Source organism: Hippoglossus hippoglossus, chromosome 12 (genome assembly GCF_009819705.1).
Source record: "Hippoglossus hippoglossus isolate fHipHip1 chromosome 12, fHipHip1.pri, whole genome shotgun sequence".
Taxonomy (NCBI): Eukaryota; Metazoa; Chordata; class Actinopteri; order Pleuronectiformes; family Pleuronectidae; genus Hippoglossus; species Hippoglossus hippoglossus.
The window spans coordinates 2,916,081-2,937,104 of record NC_047162.1 but is presented as its reverse complement, the minus strand read 5'-3'; the positions used below and the strand labels follow the sequence as shown (position 1 = coordinate 2,937,104).

At 39.7% G+C, this 21,024-nt stretch overlaps 3 protein-coding genes across 4 annotated transcripts; 2 read left to right on the top strand and 1 right to left on the bottom strand.

Annotated features, from left to right (window-relative positions):
- Positions 1-150: 150 nt before the first annotated feature.
- On the bottom strand, positions 151-10,082 carry ccdc62 (coiled-coil domain containing 62). 2 transcript variants are annotated; one of them, XM_034601471.1, is made up of 13 exons: positions 9,627-10,082; positions 9,474-9,514; positions 7,700-7,843; positions 6,958-7,150; positions 6,205-6,371; positions 5,427-5,528; positions 5,149-5,320; positions 4,597-4,698; positions 3,703-3,791; positions 3,022-3,122; positions 2,195-2,348; positions 906-1,106; positions 151-753 (listed from the first exon to the last, which is right to left on the bottom strand). In XM_034601471.1, exons 1-13 carry the CDS (start codon positions 9,709-9,711, stop codon positions 679-681), a joined length of 1,626 nt encoding a protein of 541 aa, XP_034457362.1. In that variant the 5' UTR covers positions 9,712-10,082; the 3' UTR covers positions 151-678. The 2 variants fall into 2 exon arrangements, with proteins under 2 accessions (XP_034457362.1, XP_034457363.1); XM_034601472.1 differs by lacking the exon at positions 9,474-9,514 and having other exon boundaries at positions 9,627-10,071.
- A 2,968-nt stretch (positions 10,083-13,050) lies between these two features.
- Positions 13,051-18,397, top strand: denr (density-regulated protein). The gene is made up of 8 exons (XM_034601474.1): positions 13,051-13,221; positions 14,608-14,720; positions 14,807-14,826; positions 14,923-15,007; positions 15,484-15,573; positions 16,413-16,529; positions 16,624-16,763; positions 18,099-18,397. The coding sequence occupies exons 2-8, from the start codon at positions 14,618-14,620 to the stop codon at positions 18,141-18,143; spliced, it is 600 nt and encodes a 199-aa protein (XP_034457365.1). The 5' UTR covers positions 13,051-13,221; positions 14,608-14,617; the 3' UTR covers positions 18,144-18,397.
- Positions 18,398-18,800: 403 nt separating this feature from the next.
- Positions 18,801-20,417, top strand: LOC117771288 (hydroxycarboxylic acid receptor 2-like). The gene has a single exon (XM_034601473.1). It carries the CDS (start codon positions 18,865-18,867, stop codon positions 19,852-19,854), a length of 990 nt encoding a protein of 329 aa, XP_034457364.1. The 5' UTR covers positions 18,801-18,864; the 3' UTR covers positions 19,855-20,417.
- The last annotated feature ends 607 nt before the right edge of the window (positions 20,418-21,024 follow it).

The window sequence follows — 21,024 nt, the reverse complement described above, 5'->3', positions numbered from 1 at the left end:
ACCTGAGAGCGGATGAAGTCGCTTCTCTTGTGCGTAAAAGCGCACCACCGTCTTACTAAATGCGTAAAAACGCGCGATGAAAACAAAAATCCGTGATGCGTTTGATAGAAAGTGCGACTGTCAGGCTGTAAAATATCCACAGGCATGGAATTTGCGTTCAAATATTTTATCAAAAAGTAGTGACACGATGGCTGAGTTACAATGAACAGCTACAGACCTCTCCACTGAGTCACCCGACAAATCTGTAGGCAGTGAAACTGGAAAGACAATACAAGGACACACCACTCAACAGCCCTGTAGGACTGGTTTCACATCTCACCTACTTCACACCTTGCAGCCGTTAAAAACCTTAAACTGGATTTAAAAAATACACAATAACTGTATGTAAGAAACAACGCATTTGTAGAAAATATACACTGTGATACACAAACACCAAATAATACAATAAAAATGAGGATATTTAAAAAATGTTTTGCAAAGTCATGACAAACTATATTTTTTATCACTTCATCATTTTCCTGAGAGGCAGAACAGCTCAACCGTTGGCTGTGTACACACTGTTTCAGTCTTTTTAATGTAGTAATACTGATTTTTTGAATCTGACTCCAGTGCTTTACAGTTCAGTCAATGGTGTCACTTCAGTAAATAGTGAGGTTTGCACTTAAAAGAATATGTTCTTCAGTCGGTGTCGAGCCATCCACACGGCTGGCTGGTGCTGTGTCGAGGGCAGGCTTTGGGTGGAGTTTCACTGGCCTGGGAGAAGACGAAAAAAAATAAAGCTGTTATGTCTTCGTAACACGCCCAGAGAGGTGGAACAGTTGAACACTTTTTTACACTTGTGACTCCACACCCTGTGAAGACAAAAGAGGCCGAGAGGCTCAATGATGCTGATGAAACTCCTCTACCTTGTGTAGCGAGGTTGTAGGGTGGTGGTGGTGGTGGTGGTGATGTTGGGGTGACTGGCAGCTCTGGGTGTGAGAGGGTTCAGTGGTCCTGCAGCTCAAGGCAGGGCCAGAGTTGTGTGCCGAGCTGTGGGTTCTAAAGCTGCTGTGCGTGGCTTCGTCGACCAGCTGCTGCAGATAACAGCTGGAGAGAGGATCACCAGCCTGGTAAAAGAAGGCGGTCAGTGATTTACTGGATCAACATCTTGGGCAATGTGCATATTCACAGTTTGGTCCAGAGTTAGATTTAAAGATTTATACCACTCTCATGTCTGTTGGATATAAAGCAACGATAAAGCCCAGAGACAGTTAGCTTAGCGTTAAGACTGGGAAAAAATAAGAGAGCGTAGTGAAGGGAGTTTGGGCTCTTCGTAGGCAGCCGGATCTCAAAGAATAAGATTGTTCACAAACGACAAATCACTAATAGCGAGCCTGGCTCTATCCAAAGGTATAAAAATATCTGTGTAACCATTCATTTATATGTTATTTGTACAATCATTAATCTATAAGAATAGTGTTAAAATGTAGCCAGCAGAGAATTCAAGGAGTCACTGCTCCCAGTCAAGAAATAGTCCGGCAAATAACTGCCAGTAAAATTACAAAATGTGTTTTTTACACGCTTTTGACTAGTTTAAACTATTTTAAAGGTTCCGGCTCGACATTCAGGCAGAGTCAGGTTTCCCTCATTTCAGTATTTACACTGAGCTATTTTATTTCATCTATAGAATCTAATGCAATCTGGCACATCAACTCTGTCACATTTTCTTCCATATACCGAATCTTCATATTTTCAGTTTCTGTTCAAATTTTCGACTTAAAATTTAACTTAATGTTTATTCCTGAGGTCGTAGTTAGCGATGACATATTAACACGTGCTTCTAATATTCTTCTGTCCCCTCATGGGTAGTAACACATGAGGAACACCTCTCGACATAATGTGACTCAGTTTAAAAGAAGTGCAAACTCCAATCTCAATAATAAAAATATATTTGAATCAACACTTCTCTGACAGGCTCAATAAAAACTGAACATTTTGATCCTTTTAGAAAGTGAGGATCTGTGTTGCATGAGATTTGAAAGATGTACCTAATAAAGTGGCCCCCTGAATGTGTAGTTACAATACAGACATGGGAGTGCTATTGAACTTAACTCTTGGCAAGAACCAAACTAATTGATAGAAACACTGCGATTATCAGTGCTTTAATATCTTAAACAGAATAGAAGAACTTGTCAGAGCTGTGCTTTCATCTTACATCTGTCCCATGTGCTGAGAGGACTCCCAGCTCGTTGCTCGCTGTAACACAGGCTCCTGGTAAAGTGGACGTATCGTGTACGTATCCTGAGTTCTTCACTCTGATCGATGAAGGTGATTGGCTCAGCAGGCAGTTGCACGTCAACTCCTCCTGGCTGGAACACAAACACAGACAATGGCTCTTGAATGATTTCTGGTGTTTAAGATTTACATTTACTCACTGGGCTTTTTTCTTTTTAAGTGTTGTGTTTCAATTGGCAAGACAACACTATTGCTTCAGTACAGAAGAAGATACCTGCCCAGTAAGACAAAGTGCAGGAGATCAGATAAAGAAGTGCATAGAAATAAGTGCTGGTTAGTCATGTTAGAGTTCGTTTTGGGAGAGGAGGTGCTCACGGTCAAGATGAGGTTCTTGAAGCCAGAGAGGAATGCCCTTTTGGTTCCTTCTAAAAGTGAACTAAAAGAGCTGCTTTTAGTTCACTTTTAGAAGGAACCAAAAATAACAAGAGTCTGGACTGTGATCACTTTGTGGCAGAGCCAGACAACCTTTCTTGGAGGAATGGAGGGGTCTTGAAGGAGCATTATCACTGGTTTCAGTGGAATGTCAGCTCTGTCTGATTTAGCTGGTCCACGTTTCCTTGTTGTTAGGAAAGGGTCTGGGGTCTCTTATATATTTTGAGCTCTGGCTTTTTTTTTGGTCGTTGCTGCGTCATTCTTCTCTATTTGTCCCTTAATGTTCACTGACTCCAACACAGTAACATCTGACAAAAAACAACTGGCAAAAACTTTTTAGTGTTCCTAGTTATGGTATTCGTGTGCACTGTTCACCTGCCCAGTAACCGCTGACTGGTTTTCTCCCGCAGCGTTTCACGGGCACTTTCCAAGTTTAACTGCAGCAGCTGCATGTCATTCCTCTGATTCTCACACACCTGGAACACAGAAAAAATCGTTTTATTATTAAAAACCAACTCATCTTTACATTTTCAATGCCGTCTCAATACAATACTTACAGGCCCATATATACATTTAAAGAGTTACTGGCTGCAGAAGTTGTTCTGCCTGTCCTATAGTAACTCACTGCTGAAGCCTGTGTGCATTTTCAATTTCTGGAAAAACAGAAAAAAACATAGAACTACGGAAAAATATATAATATATAATTAAATATTGTCTTACTTTTTAAAATTTCACTTTGTCTTAAAAAACACTTATTGTAGAACCATTAAAAATAAAATGTGATCATTTTTATCAGTATACTGTGCAGTGTTAACAAGTATTGGACATGACAGTGACCCACAGCCACACAGGTGAAGACACTGCAGGAGCACCCCTCAGGTATGCTGCCAAACCAGAAACACGCCTCGACAATGATGATGACAAGGTGGAGGAATGAGGAAGAGCTTATCTCCTCAGCTGTGATTGAACAACCATGGAGGGGTATTATCACAGTATATTGTGTGGATTGTGGAACCTCTGCTAGAATTTGTTTCCTTGATTTGTTAGACCCCATACCTGTCGTAGGCAGCGGACCTCCGACATGGAGCGTTCCTGTTTGGAGCGAGACAGCTCCAGCAGCTCGTCTTTCCAGCTGTCGCCCTCTCCTGGTGTAACAAATCAAAGGCTGCAGTTACCTCAGCGTGAATCATCCACAGGTTGGGAGGCATCAGTCACAAGTTACAGCACAGATTGGAATCAATAAAGGTGGACTGCAGAGATATAAAGGGAAGTTCATATCGACTGACTGCATTTTCACTGCATCCATCAAATGATATAGTTTTATGCTGAAATGATGAGTGAGGTAATCAATTCATCATGGAATATATTGCAAAATAATATCTGTTTCCACCTTTTGAAATATAATCAAGTATTACATGTTTTCACCTTCTCAAATATGAAACTGTTTTGCTTTTCTGTGCGTAACAGTTTGGGGTATTTTCTGTTGATTGGTCAAAACAGAAAATCTGAAGATGCCCTTCTTGGACTCTGAGAACTTGTGAAGGGAATTTTACATCACATTATGCCATTTTACAAAAATAATGTCATATAATCAATAACAGTCCCAGTACTATTACCTCCGCCAAGGGGTCTTTTTTTTTTGCGTCTCTAATGTCATTGGTTGCAAAAGTTCATTACTACATTATCGCTGATTAATAAATATTACTACAGTATGATGTATATATAGTTTTCTGATTTCATGATGTCATGGTGACATCATTCCTACCGTATGGTGATGAATTATTTTTCGATCTATAAGCTTTAGGCCATGTCTTCCGGCCTATAGAATGTAGACTGTAGAATGTAGATAAACTGGATTAAAATAAATCCTAAAACAGATAACACTGATGATTACAATGAAAATATACTGAAATGAATAGTTTGAGAAGGATTTTGCGCAGTTTAATGTACCTGACAAAGCCAGATCTCTGTGGAGCAGCTGGAGCTCCTGTTTTAGACGAATGATCTCCTCCCTCTGAGTGCTGCTCTGTGATATCTGCTGCTGCAGCTCCTCTACAACAGAGACATGACACAGAGGAGAAGACATGCAGAGATGAAACGATCAGAACAAGTCAATCAACAGAATATTAACAGGCAACTATTCAGAAAACAAGACATTTGAAGACATCAACCTGAGCTCCGAGAACTAATGATCATTTCTATTTCGTAGACAAGACAATGGTAGAAAACTAAACAATTTGGGATTTGACTAACCAGCACAAAGTTGTGAGGAGACCTGGTTCCTAGAATCTGGATAGAGGATAAGAGAAACCGGATTTCTTGAAAATAACTCTTATTTCTCTGTCATGTATCAAGGTGACCAGGTTTTTATTTTGCTTTAAAAAAAACTTCCATCTGAAGTTACACTGAAAGTGAACTGAAATAAAGTGGCCTTTAAACTTTGTTTAGTTTGTTTGGTCGTCTTATTTCTGTGGACGATGAGGGAAACGATTAGTCATGTACCTTTAAGGTGTGTGACCTCATGTCTTGCTTCTCTGTAACGCCGTTTGTTTTCCTCAGAGTCTCTCAGGACCTTGGTTTCCCTGGAGCGACTCTCCGCTAGGGACGTCTCCAGGTCTCGTACGTGCCCTGTGAGATCAAGGATGTGACTCGAGGACTCAGTCACATCTTTATCCTGATGGACAACAAAAATGTTACGCAAGATACAAATTAAATCAATGATAATCCTTATCTGCAAAAATACTTATAATTACATCTATAATATGTTGCTGCTGGTGTACCTTGAGTTTGAGCATGGAACTCAGTTCTTCCTCCCTGACCTGCAGAGAGCCGACTTGAGTGGACAGAGCCATGAGCGTGGAGTTGAGACTTTGGTTCTTCTCCTTAAAGACACCAGAGACACTTAAACATAAAGGCAGAATAAACACGTCCTGTGTGACAAGACACTACTTCTGGGTATGAAATGTATTAAATGAATACACTTAAATTCAAGGTGATTAATAATCAACTCTTATCCTCCTGTGTACACGAAGAGTGATCACAAGCAAACATTCCCAGCAGACGTACAAAAATGTATTTAATGCAGAAACCAGCGATAAGAGCCTTGTGTTGTATGTATCCACAGCCCAACGTGTCTTATTCTTCTCTACCACTGAGTGTCACTGTTATCAAACACTATGAAATGGGTAGACATGTTCTTTCAATACAATAAACACTTTACACACTTTACACACTTTAATTTATGACACAGCCTCTCCCCCACCGACTCAAACACCAAATGTGGATTGATCCACCGCTGAAAGTAGTCCCAACAAATGCAGCATCACCTGCTGTTCGCTTGCTAGAAACCAAACAACATTTTAACTGAAACTGGAAGTGGTCGTGCGATATTTTAAAGATATATAAGTACAATTCTACATAATATAAAGGTGAGTCTGGTTAATCAAAAACACCAGGACTATGAGCAGTAGATGGTACGTTATATTCTTCTATATTCCCACTTGATGTGAACATGTTTTTCACAGAGAACATGAATGTGTATTGACGTATCACTGGTACCTCAAAGTCTTGGCATTTTAGGCTGGAGTGCTGCTGTTTCTGTTCAACCTCACGGAGCTGCTGCTGGGCTGCACTGAGCTCCTTCTGGACTTCCCTCTCCCTGGTTTCCACCGCCCACACTCGCTTAGTCAGGACCCGGATCACCTCATTACGCTTCTGCAACTCATCTGTACAAACCAAAATAAATCACTGTCATGTGAATATGTGAGAGCAGACATACGTTATGAACTATAGCTTAAATCATTTCTGTGGAGCTGCCTCGAGCATTTGGGTGGAAAGGAGAGAGAGAATAGAGAGAGGGGGAGAGAGACGCCACGATATTATTGCAATAATATTATTAATAACAACAGCAATTAATAATTGTTATAATGATAATAATTCTTATAATAAGTAAAAGGATAACAATAATATTAGTAACAAGAAAGAAACAAGAGAAAACAAACCCCCTTAATAATATATATATATATATATTTTAAGTAAAATATGAAACATTCTCTGGTCTGAGGATTTACAGCCTTTCTCTGTTATGTATGATAGTAAATTTTGGACTGATTAAACATGAAATCTAATTATAATATTCCATATTTTTGACAAAGCAATTATTCAAGAAAATAATTAAAAGATGAATCGATTATGAAAATAATTATTAGTTGCAGCCCCAGAGGAGAAGGTCAGACGCAGACAAATAATCAATTATCATTTGATCAAATTGTAGTTGCTGTTTTGATATCCTTGCATCTTCTGTCTCCTCACCATCCGTACGGGAACACCTCTGCTCCAAGGTGAGCACCCTCTGGCGGTCTTGTTCCCAGACATGAAGTTGCTGATGATGGGAGGAAGCCATCGTGTTCAGCTCCCTGTCCCGGTCCCTCAGCTCAGCCATCAGCAGCTGCAGCTCCCTCCTCTGCCTCTGGATGGTGGAGCCACTCAGGTCGTTCACAGGAGACTTTTGCAAAAGATGCAGAGGGACACCAAAAGACAGCGTCATTATATATATCCGATTTGTCAGTTAGCTGATTGGTTGATTGACAGAAATTCAACAACAGATAATTGATCAAATCATTGGACAATTTTTCTTTTATTATTTCTAAGCAAAAATGTTCTGATTCCAGCTTCTAAATATATGACGCCTGAGTGTCAACTGAAAAACAAGTCGTAATTGGGTGACCTTCCAAATGGCAAGTTTTATATGGTGACTGCAAACATATTGTTATTATAATATTACATTATTTACAGATTGTCCCTCTGTTATTTTTGAAGATATTTAGGAAAATTTGTTTTTCAGACCACATTTTGTTGACATTGATCTTTGAGCTTCAACACAGAAACATCTGAGGATACACTTCCATGTAATATCCTTGGTACAAATCTGTCCATGCAGTTTCAAGTTATTTTCCCCACAAACACACAGACACAGGGACAAAATCAAAATCCTGCCTCTGACTAATCCAGTGCACACGGTAATTCTACAATTTACAATCCAGATCCATCTCACCTCAGAGTCCAGAGAGTTGCGGGGACATGGGCCGTCTGCTGGGATAGGAGGGGTCCTCTCTGTCCAGCGTTTTGCTGTGCCGTCCATCTTGAGGCTGGTTAGGACAGAGTTTTGGCTGACATCCAATGGAGCACCACCATTTTTCTGGAAATGTCATTATATACATTCAGTTGCCAGTTTATTAGGTACACAGCTGAATCTTGTCTAAGCACTGCATTAAGGTTCAGTTTTTGTTGTTATCTCTGCCAGAAATCTGGATCTAATGAATTTAAATGTGGTTTCATAAGGGGCCTGTTGGGTCTTAGCCGAGGAATGCGCTCTACTGAGTGACACCCTAACTAACATTATGAAATCATCAATTAATTGTCGGTTTGGTTTGTCTTGCATAATATCTTTACTTGTCTTGTTTCATTTGACCAACAGTTGAAACCCAGAGATATTAAGTTTAATACAAATAATATATACTAATTTGGAATCTATCAATATACCAGACACATAACTTGTCTTATTTCTAGTCTATAAAATGACTAGACCTGTTTTTTGCATCAACTAGGCATCATCCAAATATATTCAGTTTATTAGCACGTGTGTCATGCAAAGCATCAACTCCTCAGAGGAGAAGGTACAGACAACATTTTTGCTTAAAAATTGACTTCATAGATTACTTGATTATCAAAGTAGTCACTGTTTAATTTTATGCCCATTGATTAATCGATTAATGAACTAATTGTTGAAGCTCTTTAATATTAAGTTTTCATCAGATCTGTTTGAAACAAATGTCCACATGCAAGGAGAGAGGACTGTTGTGTTAGATTCTTTTTTTTTTATTGCTAAGGAACAATTAATGAAACTGGGAACAACTTGATCTCCATCACCACTTTCTTATCACAGCAGAAGTCTTCAACTGCAAATGTGTGAATACTATATTCATTGGGTTTTACACTTTCACTTACAATTTCAAAACTGTTAACACCGATCTCACACTAAGACTTCAACCTTTATTGGTTCAACTGTGTCAAACAAAAGGAAAAAATCTATTACCGCTGGTGACTTGCATACATTTGAATCTCTAATGCACCAGTGTGAAGCTCATTTGCACAAATCTTCAATCGGTCTTTATCAGTCTATAAAGGTGCCACCTCTGCGCTGCTCTTTGCAAACACGGACCAAAGAGGTCCGAGGCATGCGAGTAGTACAAAAAGCACAGAATGCACTAATGACCATATTTACTGTCCACATGTGTAGATGCTGACTGTGGGTCTCACATGTCAAAGACAGTTCTTGGGCACATAAGTTCTTGGTATCTTTTTGACTGTATTCAAACAGTGCAGCTGCAGAGGGCTGCAGGAATATAACTCTAGTTATATCAACTTAGGAGAAAATAATTCAGTTCATGCTGTGATGTGATTACTTGCCTTTTTGGAAGAAACTATAATGATTTAACAAATGACACAGGCACAAATTACAGTAATGTTGTACTGGTTCATGTAGATTAGTATTTTGTTGTCCATTGTGTAATGGTAATGACTGATACAAATATATAAGCATTTGTCCACAAGTTGTGATGATTTAGAGAAAGGTTTGCTTTAGTATCACGTGTTTAAGGTTTGAGCATTTCACAGACAGACATGTTGGACTGTGTGCTTCTGTCCTCTTGTGTGCGTTGTTTTGAATCTGATCCCAGATTTGGACAAAGGTGCTGGAGCAAAAGAGAAACACTCAAAGAACAGAAAATGTAAGAGAACCGACATGTTTCCAACAACGTGACACTGACCTTTTTGACAGGGGTGCTGTGCCAGAGCTCAGCTGAGGAGTCTGAAACACAGTCACACAGTTAAAACAGGGGGGGTTAAACACAGTGAGGGTGGGAACCATCAGCTGTGTGTTGTGTTGTGTTGTGTTGTGTTGTGTGTGTGTGTGTGTATACCATGTGGAGGAGAACAGGGGAAACAGGCTGATGCTTCTCCACAGGCTCTTCCATCTGAGGGGGGTCTTCTTCTCGCCTCGTCCATCTCATCCTGACACTAACACAGCTGCATTGTTGCTGCACAAAAGTTTTTACCCACACGCTCAAAATGTCGCTGAAAACCCGTTCGCTCAATATAAGTTCAATAGAAACCGCACGCGGCTAAGTGACGTTAGCTTCTCAGAGTTTCACTAACTTCTCAACGTAAACAGCAGAAAGGAGGAGCGGACAACTACGTCACTCCAATGGAGTAACTGCTATTCCTGATTCATTTATTTTAACTGTATTCTTTAAACGATATATTATAACTAATGCATGAAACTAAGATTATAATTTTGAAGAGATACATGAACGTCGAAAAACTCCAAGTTAATAATATTCTCACTTCCGGAAATTTGTCCGATCCTTGAAACACCCAAGATCCAGGATGCCGGGAGATTTTCAAAATAAAAGCTCCATGAACAAAGCGCACAGTTAGGCAATAAAACAATATCAACAGTTTTCGCAATCTAATTTTCATCAATATGAAAAGGTCCAGTAAAATATTGATGCCTTGTGTAAACACAGTGAGGAGCTGTAACACATAATTGATCCACCTCAGATTTGTGAAATGTATCAACAGATGGATTTTATTGATTAGTATGAAGATGAAATTATATAACTTGACATTTATAAGTTTATGTGTAAATGTACGTTAAAAACGATGGGACCATGTTGCTCATTTATTAATAAGCCATCTTGTACGTACTTATAGTTATAGTAAGCCATTACTAAAGGGGAAGAGGGTTTCACTAATTGAAATAATCCATCACTCACATCACCTCTAAATGTTACTCAATGATTTATAAAGTTTTCTATAGAAGGTTTGCTAATGTTGATGGCTTATAACTGATAGATAATGTATTTCTAATTACCAACTATTATTATTATGTTATTTTTAAACTATTGGTACAGTTACTAATTGCAGCTCTTTTCATCCTGCCTAAAATGAATGATAGAAAGATAAATTAGGAACATTAGCCATGTGGCCAGTTAGCTCAGATGCATGGTGCTAAAAACGCCAAGGTCATGGCTTCTACCCCCATACAGGCCTATATTTATACAGGTAAATGTTCTGTTTGCCCCAACAAGTCACGAACCACATAACAAAAGTGTTTTGGCCCACATCCCAAATCGCACACAACCCACGTCTTGACCACATACTGCATGGAATGATGGCACTTGCGGTCCACTCCTGTTTGCCAGATCTGGGCCACAAGTAAACAATAGCAATATTGCATGTCAACCAAAAGTGCCAAAAGGTCATCAACATTTGTTTATGTGCTATATGGGCCATATACAACATTTACCACATGAGCCAATTTAGGTTGACATCCAGTTTACACTTTGCCAAGAGCATCATATGTTTTCCATAAAAGGCCAAAAATGTGTTTTGGGACACATCTGCTGTTTTACAAGTGGGCCACTTTTGGCACACATCCAATTTGGCCACAAGAAGGCCAGAAGTGCTGCATCATTGCTGGAAGTAGCCCATACCCGTTTGTGACAGAAATCCAGGTTGGTGTTTGAATTCACTAAGTAGCTTCTTTATTGATTGGAAAGTTGAAGAAACAAATTTTACAGGTAGCCTTTGCCAAGAGTAATGGTGCATTAGACAGAGGATTTATTTCAAACCTGCAGTTCAAGTTTGGCGATTCAAGATGTTCCAGGGAGTGAAAGAACATTTCTGCCATGTCATGTTATTCTCTAGAAACTGGAGAGAAAATGGTGATATTTGCAAAGTAATCCCTTCATTAATGATTCGTGGCCAATATGTCCTTTTTCAGGCCTGCAATGAGAAGAATGATGATGCTAAAACAAGAGGAAGGAATTGCCATGCATTACCTCAGAGAGCAGATGAGGAAACGTTTTTTGGCTGGCATTGAATTTTCCTAGATTTTACTGTCTGAATCCAGGACCTTGGCGTTATTAGAACCGCACTCTAACCAGCTGAGCTTACAGACATTTTAACCTGTATTACTTATATATTTGCACTCAATGTGTTGAATTTGTCATTTACACAAATGCCCGTCATAATTTCTGTTTTGAGAATGGTGGTTATTAGAGACACTTTGCCAAGCTGGTTAGTCAAAGGTACAGGTCGACAAAAGCGTAGTCTGGAAAACTAATTTTCCAAGATTTCTTATCATTTTTCATCTGTTTTGCCCAGGATAAATTCTTAAAATGTGGAAAAATCCCAAACTGCCTAACTCAATCGAATAAAGCCTGTGCTAAAACACTTTTTTTTTCCTATCACACTTTGATTTAAGTGTCATTATTTAGTGTTGAAGTGCTGAATGTGTAACGGGATCTGCAGAGCTGCTGCCATGTAATTCATGGCCAGCTATTTTGACCTGACACTTATACAGTTGAGTCAACGTCTAAAAAAAGCAATTCGTCTTACAGATCTCAGAAATAAAGTTGCAATCGGGATGCATTATTTGGCAGTTGTGTATTTGATAAATTGCTGAGATTTGCAAACCCCTCTTTTCTTAGACTAGATGAGTGTTGGATGTATGAAATTATCAACAATGAACACTTGACTGTGGTGGCATCGGCCTTCTTGTGCTGGGGGAGCAACATCTCCACTGCTGACAGGAAGACACTGGACAGACTGATGAGGAGGGCCAGCTCGGTCCTGGGATTACCCCTTGACTCAGTGGAGGTGGTGGGACAGAGGAGGATAAAGGTGAAGCGGTCTCCTCTGATGGTCAACCAGTCCCACGCCCTGCAGGACACCATCACAGCACTGGGCAGCTCCTTCAGTGACAGATTGATTCACCCTAAGTGTCTGAAGGAGACATATCGCAGGTTGTTCCTTCATGCAGCTGTAGGACTGTACAACCAGCTCTGCTCCCAGTAGAACTACACGCATATAATTATTTTGTCTTTTCAATGCAATGGTTAATGTGCAATCCATTCACTGTACATATTCTAACTGCAAGTTTTTACACTATATATACAAGTTTTTAATCCACTCATATTTATTTCCTTACACTTAGGTAAGCATTATTATCCTTACCCTTAAATATTGCATGTTACTTATTACTTACTGATGCCTAGTTTTGACTCTTGCTTCTGTAATATTGCAAATGTCCCCATTGTGGGACTAATAAAGTATTATTTTATTTTATTTTATCTTCAAAATGGCCGAAAAATATCAGCTGGGAAAAATGGGAGGGGGGTGCATTATTTGGCAGATTTTAGACCTGCCGAGATTTGCAACCCGTCTCTATTTTCATCTTCTCTGTCACACTTTGCACGTCATATTCAAATTTAGTAAAAGCAATAACAGCATGTGTGTGTGGTCGCTTTCCGGGCCGCAAGGGGGCGCTGTCGCACATTAGCGCAGCGAATCAGCAGCTTCAACAACCCAAACAAGAGTCGCAACTAGGCGTGCTCAAAGTACGCCAACTAAACCTCAATCAATGACAATGATCTTCTAAAAGTCACACTGAGGCTAACGATGCGAACGGACCTACTGGACAGACAGCAGTTTTAGACTATATTTCGCGGGGTATGTAACTCGACGTTTCTTGTGTCTTTATCCAGTCGCTGGGCGGCGGAGCCTTTCCCAGTGAGCGTTGCGTTAGCTCAGCTAGCATGCTAGGCTAATGCCGACTAACGGTGACAGCTGGGTGACTCGGTGTTCCCAGATGAATGAAACCCCTCGTACGTAGCCGTGTAGATTTGTGCTTCAGCGAGGCATCGTTTAGTTTGTCTACGCAGCCGCAACACCTACAATGACAGAGCGATTCAAACCACATCGATGGAATAATCTGGCTAAAGGATCAGTTCTAAAACAGCCGCATGTGTTAGCCCGCTGAAGCTAGTTGTGGCTTGGTGCTGTGTTACTCGCTATTTATGGGTTATCGGCAGTAATGAGTTAAATTCACGCCCATGAAAACGACTTGTGGAGTATTTCCGTTGTTTTCGGGTGTTGGGTTCTTGCTGCTCGCGAACGTGACATTTAAGGACACGAACAGCGTTGGCAGTGCGTGTTAGCGTGATGAAATAATTGCAGAAGTATGGTCAGGTCTGCAATGGAGTCTGATCATCACAAATCAGAAAATACTTCGATCAGTTTTGATGTGGCGTGAAGGCTTAACGCTTTTATCCTGACTTATTTTAAGATATGCCTTTTTATGTTTTCAATGCGTCTTTGATTTAGTCGTACTCCTTATGACAAGCACATTTTCCTCAATGTGTCCTCTGCAATAATATTTAGTCAGAATTGGTCAATTAATCAATCAGTTAAGCTCAATCAAGTGAACCTGCAGCTATTTAGATAATTAGTTAATCATTTTAGACAATTTATAACAAAGAAATGCCAAATATGTGCAGGCTTCAGCATCTCAAATGTGCTTATTTTACGTTTTTCTTTGTTTATATCCAATGGTTAACTGAAATTTATTCATCTATGGGTCTTTGACGACAAGTTGGACCAAACAAGTAATTTGAATATCTCGATGTGGACTTTAAGGAAATGTTGTGATGTATCTTTTACTCTATTTTCTAACATTTTATAGGGGGAAAAAAACATTTGATTGATTCCTGGAGGAACCAATTGGAATTTTACCTGATGCTGAAAGTGGTCACTTATGGCAGCACTATATTGCATATTGCACTATACTGACAGACCCTTAGATCAATCCAAAGGAAATTTAAAACTATTTTCAAGTGGACTACACAGTAAATGGATTGAATAATAAAGAACGATTAATCAATGACAAAAATAATTATTAGTGACACCCCTCATGACGTTGTACCTAAAACAGACTATATATATAATTGAATGAATAGATATCATGTTTGATTTGAAGCTGTACAAATGGACTTATCATTTAATATTTGCATACGTGTCCTGTGCCTTAAATGTTTCTATCCATTTCTCTGTATTCAGATAATTTGTGATGGCTACTACTGAGATGGAATCGGGTTCTTCAGAGTGCAGGACAGACCATCGGACAATAAATCCTAATTCTAAGTACCCACTTAAAGTTCTTTATTGTGGAGGTACAGTACTGAGTTTTTTATCTTTGTAAGATTTAAACATGGCACTTTTTCAAAATGTGACAGACCTTTTCTCTCTCTTTCTGCAGTGTGCTCTCTGCCTACAGAGGTAAGTTTACCTATTTGGATATTGTGTTGTCATTAAAGCACTTTCAATTGCGCTGTCATGTGAGGTCTAATTCAATCTACATGGTTGTGTCTGCAGTTCTGTGAGTACATGCCTGAGCCAGCCAAATGTAGACAGTGGCTTGAGAAGAACTTTCCAGATATATTTGCCAGGATGACCGTTGGTAAGTGTCACTGATGAGTTTTTCTTCAGTTTCCCCAAAGTTTACTTTAAACTACTGTGATAGTGATAATATTAATGATAGAGCTGGGGAATATACATTCATCAAGTATTTATTTTTAGAGTTATAGATATGGTAATGTGAATACAAAAACTTACCTTTTGGTTTTGCCACAATGACATGGCATAAAAACCTGAAAGTGCAGATCTTGTACATAGAACAATACAATGTCTCAGCATTCCCATTCATAAAAATAGAACAATTCAAGCTCACACCATAGACCATATCACAATACACTGGGGATTGGGGAAGAAAAAAGGTAGAAAAAATGGTTACAGATGCACACTTGTCACTATTCAGGGTAGCCTGTCTCTCTAAGGAGTATCTTGTATATGCACATTTTAGTAAGCATTGAAAAAGATAAGATCTGTTGTTGTGAGATTGGTTTTAATATCTTCCATTTTACTTCTGTCCCACTGGCCCGGCCGCGAACTTACCCAAGCAGGAACCCGGCACTGGAGAAGTTTCCCCTGCAGGCGAGGAGGAGGAGAAAAAGAAACAGAAGAGAGGTAACTCAAAATCAAATGTTACATGGGAAATACCTACATTAAAAAAAACACAATTTGTGTCAAAGCGCAGGAGCCTTTGCTTGCCTTATTTACATCAGTGATTACTGCCCGTAACGGCATGGGCAGTTCAGTATTGCAGCAATCTTTCTTTGAGCAGCTACGACGACCAGAAATAATGTTAGTCCAAAATAATTCCAACCACAGTCCGATTTCATGCTGCACACAGTGTGAGTAGTTTTTAACACAGCCACTGGACACAGTTAAGTTTGTTACCAGGCTGCTGAGTCAGAGGTTTATAGCCTTTTGCCTGCAGCTATATACCTCCGAATGTTTATAATTGCTTTGCAGCACCGTGAGCTTCTCCGATGTCATTGGCTGTCATGATTCTATTCGGGATGTACTGATTTAATAATCCCAATTTTAAATCCTAAAATCAAACATTTTTGATAGCTGTACCCTGATGATTTAGCAGGCATTTTGGGATATTTAAGAATTGCTCTGTAACCCCTCACACTACCAGATAATCTGGTCTGAACATCAGTTCCGACCGAGTTTGCAGACCAGATTTCTCCTCTGATTTACAGAGGGGCTGAGTCGGGGTTAAATCAGTCTGAAACTCCTGTTGTCTGAGCCCAGCTTAACTGCTCACTGCCGCTGCTCCTCCTTGTTCCTTTAGTCCCTACAATGTTAACCAGGGACATTGTCAAGAATCGCACAAACATGGCTATGACTTTACATGCTGCATCACAAGAAGGCAATTTGAATCCAGTGTCTTGTTGTGTTTACACAGTAACATTGTGAGTCTTAAATCTGGTTTAATCCCGTGTTACCTATTTAAGGTGGAAGAGGCCAGATCAGACAGAAAAAGAAGACCTTGCCTCAGAAAGTTTCGATAGCAAAAATCCCAAGAGCCAAGAAGAAATACGTCACACGGGTGTGTGGCCTGGCAACATTCGGTGAGAGCCTTATATGTTCTATACATTTTGATGTTTCAGTCCCTTTTGTGTTGATGCCTGACTCTGAACATGAATCCTGTGTTGACTCTTGCAGACATCGAACTTAAAGAGGCTCAGCGATTCTTTGCCCAGAAATTCTCTTGTGGTGCCTCAGTTACAGCCGAGGATGAAATTATCATTCAGGGAGATTTTACAGATGACATAATCGACGTCATTCAAGAGAAGTGGCCTGAGGTGAGTTGTCTTACATCTTAACACTGTAGGATTAGTATTAGTGTGTATTAAGTCATTTTTCTGTGAATTTGAGCCTCTCTGTACCTATGCTGTTATGTTCAGATATTTTAGATGGTCTGCATGAGGAGAGCAGGGACTTGGCTGGATTGCTGAGAAGATTATTGTCTCTATCCTCAACTTTTTTCTCTATTTAAATATTTTTTAATTAATAAAAAGATATATTTTGGCAGTGATAAGGTCCAGCCAAACACTGGCTGTCCAGTCAAAAAAATTGAATGAGATAAATGCGGCTACAGAAACATATCAATGCTCAAATACTGATATGTGAAGTGGATTGTTGTATGCCATTACTAACTACTTCAACGGTAAATACCAGTTTACAAATCAAATGTTTTAGGTTTAGGTCACTCTTTATTTTGAGATAACTGAAAACGTGTGCGTATTCCAATGCTTGATATGGATGCCATTAGTTTTGTAGGCATAAACCAAAGTATTGAACAAATATAAAATGTTTTACCTGATGGTGGTGCTAGATGAAACCTCTGAAGATCGCCATGGTTTTTAAGATTAATCCTGTTGGGAACATTGATGTTCTAAGTAAATTTCATAGCAAACCATTCAATACACATATTTCTGTGTGGGACCGACTGACCAACACTGCCATACTGAGAGTGTAAAGAGTGTTAGTATGTGTCTAAAAAAATAGAGAGATATATAAATTGATACAATCAAAGTCCACAGCAAACCGTTTTAAGCTTCAGTATGAAAGAGATGAGTTGGAGCAGGCTCCAGGTTTTCTTGGACTTTGTTCAAGTTGTGTGGTTTATTAATAAGTTGAGGCTCTATCTTTCATATTTTTGTTCTCAGGCATATGTGCTTTTTATTGAGGATCGCTTTTTATCCTGTTACGTTTTACAGCATTTAAATGACCAGTGTGTAGGATTTAGTAAGATACTGATGTTTTCATCAGTGTCTATCCCCTTAAACCAATGATGGTTGTATTTTCCTTAGTATTGAATGAGCCCTTTATATTTTTATGGGGATCTGGTTCTCTTACATGGAGTCTGCCATGTTGCACCAATATGTTTCTACAGGAGCCCAGAACAGACAATCCAAACAGCAACACAATCCTGTCTCTGGATTTTTTTTTTAACGTTACCTGAAGGTCACTGTACGTTCTCCCACACACCTGGAAGGTGAGGGGAGAGGTTGCAATCTGCAACTTCACCACTAGATGCATCTAAATCCTACACACTGGACCTTCTAACGTTTTTTTTTTTCCTTTAACATTTGAAAATGCCCTTTTTGAAATCAAATGCAATCTCTCTGTTGTAGGTGGATGATGAAAGCATTGATGATCTGGGTGAAGTCAAGAAGTGAAGACCAAATATGCACTTTGAAAAATGGATGTGACCTGTAACAGCAACGACCTGGCCAAATGTACACATTAAGTCATTTTATACCTCTTTTATTTACTGTACATAAAAAGCTGCGGACTTGGCCACTCACTTGGCATTTTTTTAGTTAATAGCCACTTTCTCTCGTTTGCCAAAGGTGTGGTGTGGCGTGACTTCCTCCCCAAATGTTCTTCACTCAAGCAACTGTAGGCTAATAAATTTCAGTCTCCCTCACCTCTACTTCGCACGTCTTTTTTCCAAATGTGTTCTTTATATCAATGTTTCTGCTTTTCAAAAAGTTTTGAAGGACTTTTTTACAGGGTTGTGATGTTTATCTACTCTGTGGTTATGTTGTTGTAGTCCTTGCTTTTCCTCAGCCACAGGGCACTTGTTTTTCTTGTATCCTACTCAATACCCATGAGTGCACCTATTCTGCTGCAAAATAGTTTTATAATGAAGGCGCACTCCCCAGACAGATAACATTTACAATTGCTGCCGTGCTCCTCTGGGTCAATAGCCCTTTCCAATAGATAACACACGTTGCACAGATGTTCGCTCAACTCAGGAATTAAAATGTTTGCTTGAGAATCATTTGTGTGAACGCAAACATAATTCTCTACCAAGAAGTCACCTGGTACAGCCTATCAGTGTTGACACTATAAAGAGCAGCAGGTGGGTGTTGTGTTTCACTGGCCGTTTCAGCAATGAATCTTACGCTCAAGGACAAGTGCTGCGCCTTCGAGTCTCCCACCCTGGACCGGGTTTTGCCTCCAATTCTGATCCTGGAGTTCATGTTTGGACTGATGGGGAACGTTGTCGCTCTGTGGATGTTCATCTTTCACATGGACACCTGGAAGCCCAACTCTGTGTATCTGACTCACCTGGCTGTCGCTGACTCCATTGTGCTGTTCTGCCTGCCATTCAGAGCAGACTACTACAGGCGTGGAAAAAACTGGCTTTATGGCGATGTCATGTGTCGTATCCTGCTCTTTCTGCTGGCAGCCAACCGTGCAGCGGGGATCTTCTTCCTCACTGCCGTGGCAGTTGATCGATACTTCAAGATCGTCCACCCATTGAATCAGATCAACCGAATGGGCCTGGGCTATGCTCTCTGGGTCTCTCTCGGCATCTGGTGTCTGATATTTCTTGCGACTGGTTACCTTCTGGCCAATGAGCACTTTTTCTACAACAGCAACCGCACACAGTGTGAGAGTTTCAACATCTGCCTGGGCTTCACCCCCCTCTCCACCTGGCACAATACTTTCTATGTCGTCCAGTTCTTCCTGCCTACTGTAATCGTCGCCTTCTGCACAGTCAGAATCACCTGGCAGCTGAAAAGCAGGACTGTGGACAAAAAGGGGAAAATCAAGCGGGCTGTTCAGTTTGTGTTGGCTGTGGCGTTGATCTTTATTGTATGTTTCTTTCCCAGCACTATATCGCGTATTGCCGTATGGGTCCTTAAGGTATGGTATGATGAGTGCAAATATTTTGAGGAGGCCAACCTGGCATTCTACACGTCTGTGTGTTTCACTTACTTCAATAGCGTCCTCAACCCTGTGGTGTATTATTTCTCGAGCCCAGCCTTTAGTGGCGCCTTCAAAATGATCCTGAACAAACTGCTGAGACGGAGTAACAATATAGATCAGACAGATTCTTCTGAGAATAACATTTCCTCCATTGAAGGGAGAAGGTAGTGAAGCCAGGTGCTGTTATGTTCCCTTCTTACATTGCAGGGAATTTGATCAGGTTTTATTAAAGCATAATGCAGATATAAGTTAAATAAAATGTAGGAATGGGTTAAGTTATTATAAACAATTAAAATTATACAACCCCAAAGAATTAGCTGCTTGTTGCAGTGTTTGTAATTTTATAACAATCCTTTGAGTGTGGTTGCAGTGTGTAAGTAAGTTAATTATGAACCATTCACAATGAATAATCTCTCTTTGCAGATTAGCTATTGTTAAATATTTACTGCAAATGATTGTAAATGTTACATCTGTTACGTGAGCGATCTTCTGTTGTGGTTTTTCAACATTAAGGTAGTTAACAAAATCCTTTACTTTGTCAGTCACTTCAACTTTAAACAGCAAAGCCTGGCTATCTGCCAGGAAAATAATATTTACAGTACAAATCAGATGAACAGCCAGAGGCATGTTTAGATTTCTTCAGTGATATCAGTAAACTGTTGAGGAAAACACACTCCACGGGTTGGTTTGTGAATCAACGAGGAAAGAAAGCATATATCATTATACATCGTTTTGAAATGGCAAATGTCAGTCTGTGCACATTTTATTTTCCTGTCTTTGTATCCTGACACATTCTGCCTGGTTTTCAATAAATAAGTTAAACATTAGGAATATGAATAAACTTTACAATACGTTTTTGCCATATTCCGTTGGTTATGTTGTGATGGCTGTTCGGACTAAAGAAGTTGTGTATATCATTATGCATTTAGTATTGTTATTGATTTTGCAAAGAAACAGACACATGGCGACAGAAAGGTCTTCACATGACTTCTTGGTCACAGACCCTTCAGCAATACATAACAGTGGTGAGAAATTGAGTCATCAATAAAATGAAAAGAAATGTGCGACAGGAGCATTTTGGCCTCTCCTGAAAGCTTAGCCAAAAAGATCCCAGGAAGAGATCCCATCTTCCAAACCCACCTTTTAATCTATTAGGCCTACACCTACAGTGGATGCTGTTTCTATCATTTTATCTATCTAATCATTTCAATGGCTCATTAATTAAACCCACTATAATAATGAAACTAAAAATTCACAGTTCTGTCCCCTAACAAATATAATACAGGAATCAGAGGGTTTGCTGAACCAAACCAATAACCCAGGACTGTCGTAACTAAA

Coding starts and splice junctions, on each gene's coding strand:
- ccdc62 (XM_034601471.1), bottom strand. CDS start 9,711: ATGGACGAGGCGAGAAGAAGACCCCCCTCAGATGGAAGAGCCTGTGGA. Junction 3,792..4,596: donor CAGAGATCTGGCTTTGTCAG/GTACATTAAACT, acceptor TTGTTACACCAG/GAGAGGGCGACAGCTGGAAA. Junction 2,349..3,021: donor AGTCAGCGGTTACTGGGCAG/GTGAACAGTGCA, acceptor TTTGTGTTCCAG/CCAGGAGGAGTTGACGTGCA.
- denr (XM_034601474.1), top strand. CDS start 14,618: ATGGCTACTACTGAGATGGAATCGGGTTCTTCAGAGTGCAGGACAGAC. Junction 14,721..14,806: donor TAAAGTTCTTTATTGTGGAG/GTACAGTACTGA, acceptor CTCTTTCTGCAG/TGTGCTCTCTGCCTACAGAG. Junction 14,827..14,922: donor TGTGCTCTCTGCCTACAGAG/GTAAGTTTACCT, acceptor TTGTGTCTGCAG/TTCTGTGAGTACATGCCTGA.
- LOC117771288 (XM_034601473.1), top strand. CDS start 18,865: ATGAATCTTACGCTCAAGGACAAGTGCTGCGCCTTCGAGTCTCCCACC.